We start from the raw sequence: 20121 nt of genomic DNA on the forward strand, positions 1-20121 counted from the left end.
CCACCTTGAACCCTTTGCATGTGGACCTCCCCATACTTTAAACCTCACCAGGGTCTTCTTTACTGGAGTCTAGCGTTTTTCAGACGTCCCTGTTTGCCACATCATAAAGACATGCATGAGAGTGATCATGAGTAGCTTGAAAGTGACACGTGGTTTTTCATTTGTGAACACGTTATCTTGCTGTTTCATTGGTCCTCAGTCCTGAGCCTGTGCACTTGTGCTCTACCCAATATTGCTACGTGGTTTTGTTGGCTAAAGCTGCGTGCTGACCATGTTGTGATTGCAGTCTCTGTGGGTAAGCAGTAAAGCATTTGTTCGTAGATCAGAACAATACATGTGCTTTCTTCTGAGGTCTGATCATGGTGAGAGTGTAGGATGCATGCTGAAGTTCCACAGCAGTGTCGATGCCTTCGTGCTCAGTGAATCCACCTTCCTATCATCTTTCCTGGTGACAGATACATTCATGAGCTCCTACTCTTTAATTTCAGGCCAATCAGTCCATCTCAGAGGTTATACAAATCCAGTGTGTTCATGAAATTAGACTGGTTTTCAGTTTACCTCGGATCTTAATCAAATAGTGACAATGGCCTTGTAACCACACAGCCTTAGCCTTTTGATAGAATAATGAGATTACTGAAGATTCTTAGAAGCCTAGGGTTAACTAAAGAGGCAAAGGAAGTGCTTTGTTTCTGAAGGAAGACCAGAAGCAATTTCAATATTACGAAGGGGGAAAAAAATGAGAAATTTGGAGCTAATTATTTCATTGGCAAAGTTTCGAGGCACACACCCTGAGGGCAAAAGGAGACTGCATTTAATTGCTTCTCTGTATTACTTCTTATTTTCTTGTGTGAAGAGGGGAAAGGAACAAAAATGAATTACTATGGATTTTTCTTTTTAATTAAACTGTGTTGTTAGTTTCTGATGGCATTTTGATTGCTTACAATTCAGGATGTTTTTCCATTTCCTTTTTATACAGAATTGAGGCTTGCGAACCAGGGTGAGTCAGCCACCCACGGATGGCTAAAAAAGTGGCCATTTATCTGTGGGCAGACTTATTGGAAAATTAGAGTTTTAATTAGCTACAGAAATAAAATTAAGCCTAGACAAACCAGATGAGTATTTTAGTTGTACATGTATGTAGTCTGTTTCCACAAAGCAAATATGAGCTCAATCTAGTTTTCTAGGTCCTGATTTTTCTATATGTAACATACTGATGTACATATCATGATAAATAAAATAATTATATATAAGATAGTAAATATTCTTCCCACGAATCACAAATAAATTTGCCACTTTACATAATAGCCAGGTTCTTAAAACCAGATGTCAAAATCAACTCTTTCTGTTTGTTTGAGTTATATTATCCTTTTAGGGATTTCTCTTAATTTTTGGTTGATCTTCAATTGACAGTTATAAGTTTTCACAGTCATTTATACTACTTTAATTCTAAAATGCCCTAGAGTAGTAGACACTTAAAAAAAAAAAACCTGAAAAATTACTTTGAAAACAAGCAAAGGGACATTCAAACATTCACTCATAGCCTATAGACTTCTCCAACTGAATCTCCAGACATCATGCAACAAAGACAAGTCATCTCCACTAGGTTCAGTGTGAATTCCTGCCTCAGAAAAGACACAAGCATATTAAAACTGTGTTAAATCACTTAAAAATAAAACTAAACTAGATGCCTTACCTCAACTTTTTAATTAATTCTTTAGCTATTAAACTTATTATGTCCATTTATTTCTTAGAATATCTTTTTATTTCCTTCAGACATCATCTCTGACACAAATAGGTATAATTGCAGTTGTGGAAATAACTAACAATGTTAGTAATAACTAGTATTGATGGAATACTTCCCACTTGCTTTGTATCGTAATTAAATAATCTTTCAACAATTTTGAAATTTAGCCGTTGCTTAACAGATAAGTAAACTGAGGCTCCTAGAGGGTAAAATATTTATCTTAGGTCACTTCAGATGACAAGTGTGGTTTGACCTGAGGTCGGCTTGACTTCTGACTCCATGCTTTTTCCGTTGTCCTACACTATCTTCCCAAAGGGACCATACAAAGTCAGCATACCAGAGCCACAGAGGTTTACTTTGGTTTCTATTTCTCTTTTACATTTGTAAAGTGAAAAATCCTACAATATAGGGGTACTATGCATGCACATTAAATATACAACTGCACACTTACCCAGAAGTAAATATGACTGAGAATTAATGTTTAAGCATTTTTTTCTTTAAAAGAAGAGATTGAAACAAAATATAATGGTGGTAAACTTCAGTTTAAAATTATTAAACATATATAAACTATGTTCTAATCAAAATGAGCGTAAAAATTATATAGAAGGCCATCATGTACCAACCACCTTGATTTATTATGTCGTTGTTTTTCTATATTTGCATTATGTCTTTCTTTCAAGCCATAAACGACATAAAGTAGTGGAAAAAATATTGTTTTAGGCTGGGCGCAGTGGCTCACACCTGTAATCCCAGCACATTGGGAGGTCAAGGCGGGCGGATCACGAGGTCAGGAGATCAAGACCATCCTGACTAACACAGTGAAACCCCGTCTCTACTAAAAATACAAAAAATTAGCCGGGCATGGTGGTGGGCGCCTGTAGTCCCAGCTACTTGAGAGGCTGAGGCAGGAGAATGGCGTGAACCCGGGAGGCGGAGCTAGCCATGAGCTGAGATAGTGCCACTGCACTCCAGCCTGGGCAACAAGCAAGACTCCATCTTGGGGAAAAAACAAACAAACAAACAAACAAACAAAAAACATTGTTTTATGGTTTTGTTTTGTTTTGTACAAGTTGGAGTCTTTCTAATTGGAAAATCTGTAATCTGAGATGCTCCAAAATCCAAAACTTCTAAAGTGCTGACGTGATGCTCAAAGGAAGTGCTTATTGGAACATTTTGGATTTCAGATATTTGCATTTGGGATGCTCAGCTGGTGAGTGTAATGCAAGTATTCCAAAATCCTAAGAAAACAAAAATCTGAGACACTTCTGGTCCCAAGCTGTTTGGAGAAGGGATACTCAACTTGTATTTTTGTTTTCGCCTGTGTTATATAATGCATATATTTTGGAACTTGCCATTTCACTCAGCATTGTGTTTTTGAAATTCATTCATATTGATAGATGTGGGTTTTTAATAATTTTTGTTATAGAATATTGCATCATACATATGCTATAAATTATTTCTCCATTTCGATATTAATTTCTAATATTCTATTATTTTAAAAAATGCAGCAAACTTCCTCTGCTCTTCTGTGTTGCAGAATATATATGCAGTTTCAGCTTCCTCGATATTGCAACATTTACCTTCCCAGTTAGAGTATTTATGAGTAGTTGAAACGGCCCTGAACACTTGTTGTAATAATCTAGGTATGATCAGCATCTGTTGCTTTAAGCTTTAAGGCCCCAGTCAACTTGGGAGATAGGAAAGTTTCAATTTTAACACCCTGTTGACAGTGCCAAATAACTCACTACATAAAAAGAAATCAAAAGAGAAACTTTCAGTTCTTAGAACTGAAAATGCTACTTATTAGTGTTTTCAAGACACTGCTAACGTGGTATTCGTAGAACGATTTAGGACTGTAAATTCATTTATCAAGGGAAAAATGATTGTGTGCAAATAAGCAAAGCATTCAATTTGATAAATTGGAAAAAGAATCCCAGCGTAAAGAAATGAGAGGGGAGAAAAAAAAAGATAACAAGAGAAATCAGTGACAAGGAGAATAAAGCAGACAGATGATGAACCGAAAATAAAATTTTTGGCCAGGTGCGGTGGTTCACGCCTGTAATCCCAGCACTTTGGGAGGCCGAGGCGGGCGGATCACAAGTTCAGGAGATGGAGACCATCCTGGCTAACACGGTGAAACCCCGTCTCTACTAAAAATACAAAGTAGCCAGGCATGGTGGCGGGCACCTGTAGTCCCAGCTACTTGGGAGGTTGAGGCAGGAGAATGGCATGAACCTGGGAGGCGGAGCTTGCAGTGAGCCGAGATTGCGCCACTGCACTCCAGCCTGGGCGACAGAGTGAGACTCTATCTCTTTAAAAAATTTTAAAAAATAATACAAAATAAATAAATAAATAATTCTTTGAAAAGATAAATAAGACAAAATTCTGAGAAGTCTGATTTAAAAGAAAAAAGTAATGAAAACAGAAATATACCCACAGTGCTTTCCCCATATACCCACAATGCTTTCCAAGTCATTCAGGGCATTTCTGTGCCAAGCAGCCCTTTCCCCTCCAAATTGCAACTGACCTGGCTCTGTTGGATCTTCTCAGCATTTTCCCATGGTTTTAAACTTTAAAATCGTCCCTTAGATCCATCAACCTCCCTTTTTCTCAGGCAGAGTGAGAGGCAATTAATAAAAAGAGGATGAATTAGATTTCTATCATTACTGGAACTGGTTGCATTTTTATGGACTGTTTCCATTTAGAAACATTATAATTTTAAGAAAGATATACATATGCCTACTTATATGCAGGTCCTATAGGAAAGACTGTAATTCCAAAGTAGGATACATAATGTGTACAGTGTCTTCAAAACCTGTGAACATAATAACGAATATTTGAGAACCAATTTTGAAATGAATTGGTGAGAAGTGGTTGACTGACATTATTACTGCTAGGACCATAATGATTTTGTCTTTAAGTTAAAAAAAAAAATATTTTCAAGGTTCAAGGAAGTTCTATTTAAAATTACATGATTCTGGAAATGTATTTGCTCTTATCATTAATTGTACCACCACGATTAGTGACAAGACTATATTTCATTTAGCAGAAGATTAATAAGGAGGGAATTAACTTAAATTTTAGCAGATCAAATCTATTTGAGTTGTAAGGAAGAATTTTGCCACTTGAGGATCTATGAGATAAGAAAATAGGCATGGAATGAAAACTCTGATGTATTATTCTTCAGTTTTCTGTGAGAAAAGGACTGACTCAAGTCTGAGTCAGATGGGTTAAGAGCAGGCAGGTAAAGGGGCTAGGAGACACTGCTTTTGTTTCTGAATCAGAATAACTTTTTTCTGGTTCTTAGATTTTGTAGTTTGTAAGAAACCCCCAAATGACTGAAAGAGTTGTACTTTTTCTCAGTGTCCCCAAGTCCTAGGCCTGAAAGAACTAAAACGGACTGTCACACAAATAATATCTTGGCACTAGACTAAGACACAGGGGAAACAGTGTAGTGAACCACACAGAGGGCAGATATTCAATCCAGATAACTGTGTCTAGGCAGGTATCTGGTACCCTATCAGCTACACAGGACTAATGGGTTTTTATGATTGGCAGAGGATTTCTCGCGACAAGGAAAGATAATGCTAGCAAATGTTTAACTATAATGTGTGAGGTCTGATTTGTGATTTCATTTGAATCCTAAGAAATAGCGTAAATGATTCAGTCCATCATGTATTGAACAAGTCAATATTGGGCACCTTCAGTGATTGAAGTCAGGCACTGAAGATATAAAACTAAAGAAGAAATAATTATTGCCCTTGAAGAGCTTATATTTAAAGGGGAAATATTAGACCAATTATTACAATTCCTACTAATAAGTGCTATTATGGATATATGCGTAGAGTGTTCTGGAAACAAGATGAAATAGAATTTGCTGCTTTTTTTAGGTTTAACATTTTTACTTCTAGAAAGGATGAATATTTAAAGAATTAACGAAAATGTCAGCCTCAAAGAAAAGAAAATAGGCTTCTTAGGGGTTCTATGTGTATTTTCTTCATCTTTTACATATGAACAGATAAGTATTTGTCCTTCCTCATTGTGTAAACCAGAAATGTCTCTCAAATAATGGAAAACACTCGATGTAGTTCAACATCCCTGTATGTTGTGTGTGCTTAAGGAAATTTGGTCAACCAAAATTATTTGGAGATATCAAAACACCCAATAATACTTTAAACTGAAAAGCTGGCCTTTTTAGTATAGTCTGCAATTGCAATTCTGAATCACTATATCAAGAAAATAAAGCCCAGAAACCTCCTCTGTTCTGAAAACTCAGATATGCTAGACTGATTATGAGTGAAATAACTTCATTCCTCTCTGGTCCTCAACTATTTTCTTTGTTCAGTTTCTTCTGGACATTAGGTTATGGCCTGAACCTAATACAAAGGGTAATTGTGCTTATTGTGAAAGCTTCAGGTTCTCAGCAGGAAGACAGACTATTGGACAGCGATTTTGATTTTGGAAATATTCTTTGAACGTCACAATCAGATAAGTGGGAGAAAATTAATCTTCTTAGTGGGATGCAGGTTTTGCTGAAATGTATCTTAGAGATGAAATCAGTGCTGTCAGGATAAAGATGGCTCCTGGCATCTGTTTCACTGAGATAGTTGGGTCCCATTTCTACCTGCCTTTGACGTCCCTACTTACCTTTGACTGCTCTCAATCTTGCTCACCCCGAATAATCATTCCAGCTGGAAAAAGACAGGATAGCTGACATACGTCTCCCTTTCTTCTTCTTTTTCTTCCTGACTTACCTCGAGTTTGAAATGAATTGGTGAGTTAGTCTATTTGGCAAGCACATAATAACACTCTGTTCCTATGGGTGTGTGAAATATTTAATAAGAGATTTTGCTTTGTTATTTTTATAATTGTTCCTCAATCAGTTATGCATATGGAGGCCCTAAACCACTCGGAGGAAATGGATTTAAATTTGCCTCTCCAAGTTCAGCTAGTGGAAGAGTCAGAACAGAATTCCCTGCATACCAGATCTTATTTTTGAATGACATTAAAAGAAAAACAAACAAACTTACTTTAATGTTAAACATCCATTTTATTTGAAATAATCCCAGGAAATTCTCGCCTTTCATTGCCATGAGTTCCAAGTTTTGCCAATGATTAGAACATGAGGAAATATTAGTGTTAAGTGGCTTTCTTTTGACATTTGTAAAACTGGCAGCCATGTTTATTCACACTTCAGGAATACTGTGAATGTGAGGCAGTATTGACTGGATCCCTCTTTAAAGCATGTGAGTTCCTTGGATGACCAAACTCTGCATTTCTCCCTCTGTCTCCATAGCACTTTGCACCATACCGAGAATGGTAGGCATTCAACAAGGCAGGCTTTTTGGGTGAATGGAAGGATGTTCCATTCATACAACATCCCTTGATAGAAAAGGCGCTCTGTCAAACCAAAATAGATACATGTCTATTTATATTGCTATACTAAACCTAGTACTTATCAAATTATGACAAAATAATAGTGATAACAAAATAATATGTAAAATGTTGGCCATTTTTGGTAGGCTGTAGATTCCATTTCTATATTTCAAATTTGAATATAAATATGCTTGATCCAGGGAATTCACAGATCAAAATAATAAAGACGCACTTGCATGCCTGACTTGGAGAAATGTTGGTATTTCACAAGTGAGAAAGTAAAAGGTAAGTATGGTGGGTCTAGGAAGATGTAGGCACTGTTGGTGAGCACAGTGATAGGAAAAGTGACAAGGAAGAATTGTTTCCCAGGCACTCTCCTCCAGAATAGACTGTTGGTCCATTTGCTGCATTCTCCAACTTCCACCAACTCTTGTTTTCTCAAGGTATCTGCCTTAGGTGAATAATGTGATTAAACAGATCTAAAGTATGAAAGAGCGATCATTTTGAAATACTTTCAAAAATATTTGCCTGCAAATCTGAAGTTTCTGGGATTTGGAGCAATAATCACTTACCATATCCAGCGTGGGGTTGAGGAATGTGAAAGGGATGTCATCTTCGTACTGGAAATGGTGGTGGTTGGGGAGTTATATAGGGCATGGGACTTCTTTGAGGTACTTCTGGGGCCTTCTGAATCCCCAACTCTAAGAAGATCGGAACAAGAGATATCTCAACACCGTGCTAGCACTATGTATTTGGAAATCAGGGAGATAGAGACCACATTTCCCACCCCCCTGCCTTTTTCTTTTCTTTTTTTTTTTAACTTTTCTGGATGATTGTGCCAGGCATCACACGTAAGAACAACAATCCTCTAACAGTTTTTTCCAATACTCTGTGAGATGCTGGTCTTAATCAATGATTCCCTTAGAATCTCCTTAAAGGTGGAAATGAAATGTTATAAGTTAACTGCCTCCCACAGCTCTTGGAATCGAGTTAAGTACATAGCAGTTCTTAATATCTAACACTGGAGTAATTGAATTATTCTCACAGTCTGTCGAGCCCATTTTAATTTCTTGTTTTCAATATTACTATGATTTATCTGCATTCATTATATTTTTTTTCACAGAGCTCCTTGAACTGATCTATAAGTGAGAAACTCTCTTGTCTTTAGACACATTAGAGTCAGGAGGAAGCAGACGCTGTTTAGATTCTGTTCCCACTCGCTCCTGAGAAGGGTGGGATGGGAGGAGATGTTGTCGGGAAAGCTTTTGGGTATGTTACAGTTATCTTCAGAGGTGCCAAAGCAGCTTCCAACCCCGCCTAGTTTTGTCTTCCATTTTCTAAAACTGGGATCAGAAGTCCTTATTTGGATTTCCTAAAAATAACTAGCTGTGGCTGAGTCCTTACTCAGTTACCACAGGGAGATATTGCATATCCGGGATCACGAGATAAGTGAGGTGCCTTCCTTATAAGCCCCACGTGCTGAGACTAAACGTGGCCCTCATGTGACTTGCCTTCACAATCCAGAGCTCCCTCATGTTTCAACTTATGCTTATAAAGAAAAAAAAACAAGTCCACATTCACAAAATCCAGATGGATTATGTCTCAACAGAAACTGTTGGCCAGGGTTCCCAGAGTCACTAGGATAAAGCCGGCAGCTTGGCTTTTTCTAAAGGGCCCTTCCTCCTCGCTCTCCGGGTATGTCTCCGTTGGCTGGATTTTAGAATAATGTGCCTTTTCTATTTCTTCACCCTGGTGTTAGAGATTGGGCTGGCAACTATATTGCAGAGACTGATTTCTAAAGGCAAGCCACCCATCCTTTATTGCTTCACAACTGTGCTGGGTTTAATTATTTCTTTTTTCATTTTGTCTACAAAATACTAAAATGCAATGGTCACATTGTCAGGATGAATAAGCTTGTGAAGCATTATTTTCTCCAACTCCGTCTCTTTATTTTATCTATTTCTTTTCTGTGTCCACTGTCCACTTTTGCCCATTCTTCCTCAATCTCTCTCCTCAGATTTCAAACTCCTTTGCCCTCATTTTGTTGCAGTTCTTAAAAGTTAACAGTAGGTGGCAGTACAATTTTAAACTCGAAAGACGTTCAGGAGACTCAGCAAACTGAGGAGGGTATACAGAAAGAACGGAATTGTAAATGCTAAAGGTAAAACAACGTTTTTTTAAAAATTAGTTTTTAAACTTTTTAATTGACTGATTGCATGTATTTATTGTGTACAACATGATTTTTTGACATACATGTGCATTGTTGAATGTCTAAACCTGGCTAATCAATGAATGTATTACATCACACAGTTATTTTTGTGGTGAGAACACTCAATATGCACTCCCTATGCATTTTTAAAGAATATGTTATATCATCATTGACCAAAGTCACCATGTTGTACAGTGGATCTCTTGAACTTAGTCTGCTGAACTGTAATTATATGACCTTTGACCAATATCTCCCCAACCTCAACAGTGCTATTTTCTAAAAGCCAAATATACCTAAAAATAGGAATCTATTTAAAAACAACAACAACAACAAGATATTTCAAGCACTGCTCACACGGGGATCATCAATGCGTATATTTGAGTAGGAGAGTCTTAAAGACTGGGAAATTATGATAATAAAGGGAATTGGTAGAAGTTTGTAACAAATGAAGAACTCACCAAGCAGCCTTTATTATTTACATGCTGGAAATTATTTCCTTCCCTCCACACCAATGCTCATCTCTGTCTTCTTCCTTCCATTTTGCTCTTTCTGCACCCCTTCCCTCTGTTGGTCGTGAATGTTACCTTTGAGGCTGCTTGGCATTCCCTGAATGGGTTTGTGGCCACTTGAATAGAGAATGTGTTGGTCTTTCTCTCATTTCAATGCCACTCTGTGTGGTTGCTGTAACTTTCATCTCTCACTCTCATTCTCGCCTGCTCTCTTTTACTGTATGTGCTTTGTTCAGTGTTTCAAGAGAAATATTCATAATTAGAAGGACCAAAAGCAAACAAAGGGAGGATTATGTAGTCGATGGAGATTTGCAGTGCTGTGAGATTTCTGGTCCTGTTTTACCTAATTAGAGATGCTTTGGGGCTAAAGTAATAATGGTGAAGATGTGACATAGATCCGTAGTCTCGCTCTTTCTCCCTTAGGTCCTCCAAATGATGTCATAGGCCTGGCAAACTAGTTCTCCAGGATAGGCAAAGCACCCTTGAGAGATGCTCAAGGGAAGAAAGCTATTGCCCAGAGATGATAATCTGTAGCCATGCTTTCACAGTACAGTAAATCATACCTTTCCTTACTTGATTTAAGTGAAGACCTTGTCTACCAACAGTTTTAGGAAATAAATGGAATTTGTGTAGCATCGCCACTTCATGGTAAAACAGAAAAAAAACAAAGATGATGTTTCTGCAGTTGTGATGCAGACTCTTGAAATGTGCCTGGAGAGAATGCCCAACTGGGAAATCAGTTTTCATTTGGGACTACATAGGAGTTTCACAGAGGACAAGCATCATGGCTCAAGAAAGCAGGGAGGAAAGTCAAACCTGGGGAATGCTGACCAGGCATGAACATTCTTACATGTTTACCATAGGAAAAAGTGTGAGCACATGATGGGAGGCTGTTCTATCCAGGAAAGACTGGATTCCACCCAACTGTGACAAAGGTAAATGAGAAAGTCCAGGAAACTCTCAGGGCTGTGGTCAGGAGAGCGGAAAAGAAATAAAAGTAAATGACTGAAACGAGAGAGAAAGAACATTCAGAGTTGATATAAAGAGCTTCTCTTTCTCTTCCTGAGTAGGATGGATGATCACCTGATGTTTATAGAAAGTGGTCTTTTAGCTGTGGTTCTCATTCCCAAAGCTAGACAGTAAAGAGGAAAGACAGGCATGAAAGGGAAATTTAATAAAATATGCATATAGTGAGTTGTTTTCAGTGTGTGGACATACGTGTGCTGCTTTGTTCCCCAGCAGGAACTCCATAACAAGGAGTGGTGTACTTATTTGTAGTGTGCTGTGTAGGGTGTAGAAAGAGCACGGTGTCTAGCTTGCCCAGCATTCCTGCTTTGTTTCCTATTGTTATTGCAGCATGGTAACCAGAGAATGAAGGGGCCTTGGCTGTTTCAGTCAGGCCTGTGAATTAGATGAGTATCTCCCACCTCTCCTACTCCATCCACAGTCTGTGGTCCTAGGGAAGTATCCTACTGCTGACTGTTTTCGGAATATGAATCTCTGCTCTCATGCCTATTCAGACACTGCTGTCATACCTGTCCTGCATGTTTATCTTACACCCATCTCAATGTGGTGGCCCCATCCCTTGGCCAACTCCCCATCAGGTGATGGTTTAGCAGTGTTAAGTAGAAGGTATATGTGTTGGGGACACTGGGAATGGAGACAGACATTCATTTGTAGATGATTCTTTACAGAAAGTAAGAGTCCCATGTAGATGCATCCCCAATATTTATCTAATCTATTCTCTGTTCTTTAGGAGAGACTAAAATGGATAATCTACTGACATCCTATCTCCAAAGAAGGAAATGACGTAGCCATTCTGAGGGAGGGCCAAGTAGGGAAGCCATGGGTGCTTTTGAGTTAAAGCCATGAGATGAAAAAAAAAAAAAAAAAAAAGAAAAAAAAAGAAAAAAGAGAGTCAAAAAAAATAAAAGGAAAGAAAACAGGACAGTGTTATTCAAGTAAAAAAGGATATTGTGTTAGGATGAGCTTGTAAGTTTTGATCATTTCATGGAGATTACCAAGAAAATGCACATGTCTAAAACCTATTGCAAAGTATATTATACCAGATATAAAGACTGAAATAGTCATGACACCCCTTATTTCAGTTCCAAGTTTATTGACTAAAAATGGTAAAACATCATAAGAGATGCAATACTTTTTAAAGACCTTTGCTTTCCCAAATGTAATACTCATTTGCCTTTATGTATTGCTCTTTGCTGGTAGAAAACTGGGCACATTTTTCAATGTCCTTAAGCCTTGTAACCGTAGTCCTTTAAGATCTACTTGAAAGATAAGAGGCTTTGAAGGAAAAATTGTGGATCGAAGGCAATCTAAAAAAAGTATCTTTGAGTTTCTTAGAGATTCTTTGTGTCTTAATGATAATAGAGTCTAGATAGAATGCTGTCTATAATGCAGCAGCCACTAGCCAATATGTGCTGAATGTCTTGTGCCCTGATTTGTGATATCTCTCTATATTAATCTAATAAAATGATTCATTCCAAGATATTATAGCTGTGTTTAGTTGGATAATTTCATATATTCAGACTGCCATGACAACACCCCTGTTCCAGTGGAACAAACTTCCTTCCTTGGGAACCTGGAGACTCGTCTGAAGCTGACTGCCTCAAACACAGATTTCTGTTTTGTCTTGTTTTGTTTTCTCTGTTTCTTTGTTTATTTGAAGTTTGTGACTTTAAAAATTCAAGGGACTTTTGCTTTTGGGTCCCTAATATGACTGTGCTGGTTTCAGTATAAAAATATTTTAATTTTTACCAGTTAAATTACATAATATTCTATCTTAAATAGCATTTTGTTTTCCCAAAACTTCTCTTTTTTTCAAGTTTCTCTGTGTATCCTAGTGTGAAAAGTTGTCTTTATTTTAGAGACAATATGGATATTCTCATAAGCAGGGTTAATATTGGGAAGGATACTTTCACCAGCAAATGTTCAGATCAAGATTCATGGAAGAGTAAATTCAAAATAAAATATATAGGTATATAATTATAAATATGTAGCTACATATTATTCTAATGTTTTTATTTTTAGACGGAGTTTTGCTCTTGTTGCCCAGGCAGGGGTGCGATGGTGCAATCTTGGCTCACTGCAACCTCCGCCTCCTGAGTTCAAGCAATTCTCCTGCCTCAGCCTCCCAAGTAGCTGGGATTACAGGCACGTGCCACCACGCCCAGATAAGTTTTGTATTTTTTTTTTAGTAGAGACAGGGTTTCACCATGTTGGCCAGGCACGTGTCAAACTCCTGATCTCAGGTGATCCACCTGCCTTGGCCTCCCAAAGTGCTGGGATTACAGGTGTGAGCCTCCATGCCCAGCTATTATTCTAGTTCTTTAAAAATAATTTTAAAATTGACATAAAATTATGTATTGTATATAACATGATGTTGCGAAGTATATATAACCATTAATTATGTAGCTAATTAGCATATGCATTACCATGCATAGTATTAATTTTGTTGTGAGAGCACTTAGCATCTATTCTTAGTATTTTTTAAGAATGCAGTGTATCGTCCTTGACTATAGTCAACATGCTATACAGTAAATCTCCTGAACTTATTCTTCCTATCTAACTGTAACTTTGTCTACTTTGATGAGCATCTCTCCCATCTCCCTCACCCTCAAATGCCCCAGCCTCTGGTAACCTCCATTCTACTCTCTACTTCTGTGAAATCAACATTTTAGATTCCATGCAGTATTTGTCTTTCTCTACCTGGCTTATTTAGCTTAACATAATACCCTTCAGGTTCATTCATGTTGTTGCAAATGACAGGATTTCCTTCTTTTTATGGCCGACTAGTATTTCGTTGTGTATATATACCACATTTTCTTTATCCATTTGTATGTTGATGGACACTTAGGTTGATTCCATATCTTGGTTGTTGGTAATTGTGCTGTAATAAATGTGGGAATGCAACTATCTCTTCAGCATGCTGGTTTCACATTCTTTTAATATTTACTTTTAATATTTACCATATGATTGCTGAATCATATGGTAGTTGTGTTTTTGTTTTGTTTTTTGAGGGAAATTCATATTATGTAGGTTGTTTTTTTGCACTGGTGATTGTTTCCTTTGCTGTGTAGAAGCTTTTGAATTTGAGGTAATTCCATTTCTCTATTCTTTCTTTTGTTGCCTGTACTTTTGAGGTCATGTCCAAAATAATCATTGCCCAGACTAATGTCATGGAGCTTTTCCATTTTCTTCTAGCAGTTTCATCATTTGGAGACTTATTTTTTAATCCCCTTTGTTTAATCCATTTTGAGTTGATTTTTGCACATGCTGTGCGGTAAGAGTCTAATTACATTCTTCTGCATTTAGATATCTGCTTTTCCCCACACTATTTATTGAAAAGACTGTCCTTTCCTTATTATGTATTCTTGGAGCCTTTATTGAAAATCAGTTGGCTGCAAACATGTAGATTTATTTTCCGGATCTCTATCCTGTTCCATTGTTCTACTTGTCTGTTTTTATGCCAGTGTCATGCTGATTTGGTTACTACAGCTTTGTAAAATATTTTGAAGTTAGGTAGTGTGATGGCTCCAGCTTTGTTCTTTTGCTCTAGATTGCTTTGGCTCTTCAGGGTCTTTTGTGGTTTCATACACATTTTAGGATTGTTTCTTCTAATCTGTGAAGAATGTCTTTGGTTTTTTGATAGGAATTACATAGCATCTCTAGATTGCTTAAAATACGAACATTTTAGCAATACTAATTATTTTAATACATGAGAATGAGATGTCTTTCCATTTATTTGTATCTTTTTCAATTTCTTTCATCAATGTTTCATATCTTAATATAGTTTTAATTATTATTTATCTTCTCTTAATCTTTTTTTTCCCCCAGTGCAGTGGTGCCACAGTGGAAAAAGCCACAAGTTTCTTTAATAACAACTAGTTCAAAGACTCTGGGCAGACTTTTGCTCTTTTCACCTCCCTATAACTGTTTCTTGATCATTTTTCTTCTTTAAGTTTACATTTCACAAATGCTCTATTTACCCCTCCCTCCCTCCTTCTCTCCCTCCCTTCTTCCGTCCTTCCTTCCCTCCCTCCATTTCTAAATTTCACAAAGATTTATTAATAATTTTTATCTGCTTTATGCCATCATCTTTTTAGTGTGTTCTTTGCCTGTGTTTTGTTTTCTCCTCTGGTATTTTTGCATAGATGTCATGCTGGTTTTTTTCCATTATTATTTGTAATATTTGCATTGGGTGAGTTTTTTTGGATTTTTTGTTTGTTTGTTTGTTTGTTTTTTTGTTTTGAGCTTCTAGTTTGGGATGGATGATTGGGCTTAGTGATTTGGTGTGCTGCTCTTAAGTTTGACTTTGTCTGTCTTATCTTCAAACTTTTACTTAGCAGCAACCTCTTCTAGGTTTGGGTCTACTTCTGGCTAGCAGGACACCCTGGCTCAAAGTGGAAGGCTTTCTGCCATAGGTTTTGTTGTGTATAAAATAGTTTATATATCTTTAGCTGACTAAAATCAAAATTATCTGTTTCCCTAAAACTTAGCTCTATTTTGACTGTACTTGGTAGCTCTTCTTCATGTATGATGGTTTTGGCTTATAAATAATTTAATCAAAGAGGGTATTTCTTTTACTGTTTCTCATCCACCCTGTCATTTTCCATGGGTTTCAAAAAAAAAAAAAAAAAATTGAAGGGCAGAGGGAATTTTTTTTCTGTGTTACTAACGTGGAAGTTTTTCAGTTACAGTCTTTAACTTGACCTCTGCCTTTTAATTTGTCTTCTTGTTCTTTTATGGTTCACTCTCCACTGCCTGCTCATTCCAGAATGTGTGACTTCTCTGCCTCACAAGCTTGCTCCGTTTAGCTTAGAAGGTAAATTGCAAGCACTTCATAGGGGCTCCACATGCTCTGTATGAAATGGCCCCTGCCACCTATTTTTCAAGTCCTTGCTTTTGTTACTCCTTTACATTCTAACAATACTGAGTTACTTATATATCTGTTAGGATTCTATGCAATTTCATATCTGTACTCCTTTTCGCACATCTATTGCTATTCTGCCTGGAGTTCTTCTCCTTCCTAACTTACCTAATAAGCTCCTCTTTATTCTTCAGAGCGAAGTTCAGATGATTCTTGCTTTTCTAAGCCTTCTTTCACACTTTTCATACTGAATCAATCTCTCTGTCCTCTGTGCTACCTCTTTGCTTCATATATATTTTGATCAGTATATATTTTTTACATTATAATCATTTGTTTACGTATTTTCCTTTTTCACTAGATTATGAGTTCCCTGAAATTGTTCTTTGTGTCTCCTTCCCTTGGCACATGGCCTGGTAATAATAGGGTCTCAAGTAATAAATTGAATCAACATGAATGGAGAGAGTCAAACCTGAATAATAATGATTTAGGCTTAATAGGAGAAATATTTTTAAATGCACGGCTTGAAGTTTTGTTTTGTATTATTTTGCTGCATTTAAGCAAAATAAAATGTAGAAAGTACCAACATAAATAAAAACAAAGCAGAAACAAATATAAATATTCTGTAGCTAAAGGACTCATGATCAGGAAAGAAGTAGAGGACAGCTATAAGAATGCCAGTAATGGTTTACATTGTAAGGCCAGATACTTGCTCCAAGATAAAGTATACTTGGTGGAAAAATAAACAGTCTGGGATAAAACCACATGTCTTTCAGGTGTGGTGAAAAGAATAGCCGGGGGGCTTTCCTGCATGCCTCAGTTGTCAGGTTTAAGATAATTATCTGTTTCTGGGCTACAACCTCTGTTGTTAAAATAACTACTTATATTGCTGATTTCAGAATATTTCTTCTCTCCTGAGCTAGCTTGCTTGCTTGCTTGCTTGCTTGCTTCCTTCCTTCCTTCCTTCCTTCCTCTCTCTCTCCTTTCTCTCTCTCTCTCTCTCTCTTTCTCTCTCTCTCTCTCTCGACAGAGTTTTACTCTTGTTACCCAAGCTGGAGTGCAATGGCACGGTCTTGGCTCACTGCAACCTCTGCCTCCCGGGTTCAAGTGATTCTCCTGCCTCAGTCTCCCAAGTAGCTGGGATTACAGGCACCTGCCACTATACCGAGCTACTTTTTATATTTTCAGTAGAGATGGGATTTCACCATGTTGGCCAGGCTGGTTTCGAAATCCTGACCTCAGGTGATCCACCCGTGAGCTAACTTTTTATGCCAATTTCCAGCAATAATGGATGATGTGCACATCTCAGTAGTACAATGCAGTAACTTGTTGCAGCGAAAGGTGAAATACTGAGTGAGGATGGAAATACTCCATATGTCTTAAAATTCCACAAAGCCAGGCATATGGGAGACATTCAACATGGAAACTCAACATGACTAATTTTCACAAAACACTCTGAAATTGATATTTTATCCACTGCCTGGACATACTGCAGAATGCATCCCCTTGGGACTCTAACGGAGCCATCTGGAATTTTTCAGATTGAATATCAGTGTTTTGCTCTTGCAGAAAGCCAGCAAAGACTCTGCTTCACAAGCTCTCCACCTGAGACATTTAGTTGTCCTTTGGCATGAATTTTACTTTCTTCCTGTAGCTCTGTGACAAATTAATTGCAAACAATCCAAGACACGTTTTTACTTACTTCTCATCAGCAAACACCAGGAGGAAAGATATTTCCTTGTGGCTGACTCTATTATGACCTAAACAGCTGAAGAAATTAGCTTATTTTATTTAAAATATAGGTTTTATTTTAGATTCAGCTTCTAATTTCATTTCACTTCTCATTCAATACTACCCCACCTGACACACTTTAGTTTTTCTAATTATTAAGGCAGAATATGGGTGTCTCTGTTTCTGGGTGCTTTTGATGTCCTTTGGCTCTGAGAGTGTCTACATTATAACCAATTGGAGCTTCAAGCACATTCTCTAGGACTTTTTCTTGCAGCTGACCTAGGAGCAGGCAAACTTGTCCTAAAGATGGTTTGACAGTAACATGATGACTTTTTGGGAAGCTCTAGAATGTGTCAGTCTGAATATCAGTGTGACAGAACTGAGATTAATTCAACTCAACACATTTTAATTAAGGGCTCACTTGTTCTAAATAAGATACAGCCTTAGTTTTCAAGGGGGTTACAACCCAGTGAGAAAGGCTGGTATGTGGATGATACAAAATAAGGGGATCCAATGGGAGGATAAATCAACCCTCACCAGGGAGGCCAAGTGATGTTTCTTGGGCAGCGTTGACTTAGGGATTGTGGCAGGTTTCTGCTCACCACTCCCCATGTCCATCTCCCAGAAGCCAGTTTTCTTTCCACCAAATCTTGGGAATCTGTAGTTTTCATGAAAAAGTCTACTTTAAGAGACTTGCACAGTTGAAATAAGTTGATACTTTGCCACTCATTGAGGTTCAAGGCCTTTTCTCCATTACCACTGTCTTTATTCTTTACTGTTCACTCATATAATAAACAATAATATTACTAACCAGTAGGTAAAGTCACATCAAGCATCCCCAAGTAGCTAAAAATTATCTTCAACCATTTTTGTATTGACTAAATGATTCTTGCCCTGAGGTTTATCTTCATGTCTCATAAATATTAGTTATAGTAATTGGCAGCTTTATTGCCAAACTCCTGAGTTTATCTTTGGTCATTTCCCTGCTATGGACTTGAGTGAGCTAATCATTCAGAGAAGAGGACTCCTTCAAAATAGGGGAAGTGTGTGACGTCTTGCCTTTCCCTTCAAAATTTCAACAACTCTGAATATAACGTTATATGTCTCTCTCTCTCTCCCTAAAAAAGAATAAGTGTGAGTCAAAGCCATAGTCTTCAAGCTGGAGGTGAATTCATCTCCAAACTTAGGTGTATACTACTCAAAGTATTTCAACTAGTAGTCAACAGAGGGGAAGTAAGCCTTTTAGGGTTGATATGATTTTTCATTTGTGATCTGATTACCATAATTAGAGCAGAACTCACATATAGTTTGCAAAAGTTGTTGGTAAAGTTCTGTGGAACCCAGCGATTGCCTTCTTGCCTCATGCTGTTTCTCCCATGTTCTGAGACATAAGGCAGGAAGTAGAGGGTCAGCTCACTCAAACATTAAATTCCATGAAGAGTGGAAACAAAAACTGGTAATGATAAGGGTGCATGCCATTTCTTTTACCTCTGTCTCAATTTATACTGTTCAAGTAGATCTCTTTGTATCTACAGGCACCCAATCTAGTGCTTTTTTTTTTACATCCCTGGCATTTACACTGGAGCCGTGTCCTTGGGCAATACACGTCACAGGATTTCATCTATACTACATTTCTATGAGTTCTCTTTCTTGTGTGTGGTAAATGTAGACTTACCTAAGTTTGTTGCAGCCCTAGGACACCATGCATAGACTGACATTTTAGTAACCTGTAACATCCAACCAATCCAGGTAAGAGTTGGGAATTGTTGATTGAAATATACCATGCAATCAACACATTAATTACACTGTCTACTATATTGACTTTCCATTTAATTCAATTTGGGGGTATAATTACCATGAAATAATTCTTGATTATTGTTATAATTATCATATAAAATATTGATCATGCTTATTATTTCCTTTTAGGTCACCAGTCTCTTCAGAAGATCATGGTAAGAATCATCTGTCTTATTTATACCAATTCAGGATTAAAAGTTGACCCCTGGTCTTTGCAGTTCATTGTAAGAGCAAATAATTGTTTAAGAAAATGTCTCTAAGATGTTGGCTTTGTGGTTTTCGAATGTGAAATGTCAAACACTTTTAAAAACTTAAATCACCCTAGCTGAATTTGATATCTTTCAAATCTGTTCCAACCAGTCTGGTTGACAAATATTGTGAAGCCTTAATTTATTCTGACTGATTTCAGTCCCATCAGCAGAAACTTTTTGTGGTTTTGGGCTAGTCCTGTAATTTTTATGACTCAGATTTTTATCCTTAAAATGAGAGTTTATGGTATGTATTCCCTACAGTGCCTTCCAGATTGGACACTGGGATCATGTTCCAATCACTCATTTGCAAAGAGCACTCTAAAGTCTGAAAGGAAGGCAAGCAGTCAGTGGTATTTGTTGTTATCCAGTTGAGATGAATTGTTTACATTTTAAGATACAGCTATTTCACTCAAAAGAGAAAATATCTTGTTTTGTTCCATCTCACCTTTGGAATTGTTCATTTATCCAATCAGTCACAAAAATGTTAAGTGGCTACAATGAGTCAGTTGTGCTATACAGTTGTTTTACAAATATGCTATATGGAACTTTGGCTTGGGGCCCCTTTGTATCTTACTTGGACTTTGGAAATTCTCTCATAATTGGTATCCATACCTCTAGAT

At 37.3% G+C, this 20121-nt stretch overlaps 1 protein-coding gene across 1 annotated transcript in view; it reads left to right on the forward strand.

Moving 5' to 3' along the window:
* The window catches only part of DGKI (diacylglycerol kinase, iota), a 481484-nt gene that overhangs the window by 413259 nt on the left and 48104 nt on the right, over nt 1-20121 (forward strand). The window contains exon 29 of the mRNA XM_011995483.1: nt 19380-19405. Within this exon, the coding sequence (XP_011850873.1) occupies nt 19380-19405 (26 nt within the window). The remainder of the gene's footprint in view (nt 1-19379; nt 19406-20121) is intronic.

This window comes from Mandrillus leucophaeus, unplaced genomic scaffold (genome assembly GCF_000951045.1).
Source record: "Mandrillus leucophaeus isolate KB7577 unplaced genomic scaffold, Mleu.le_1.0 Scaffold49, whole genome shotgun sequence".
NCBI lineage: Eukaryota > Metazoa > Chordata > Mammalia > Primates > Cercopithecidae > Mandrillus > Mandrillus leucophaeus.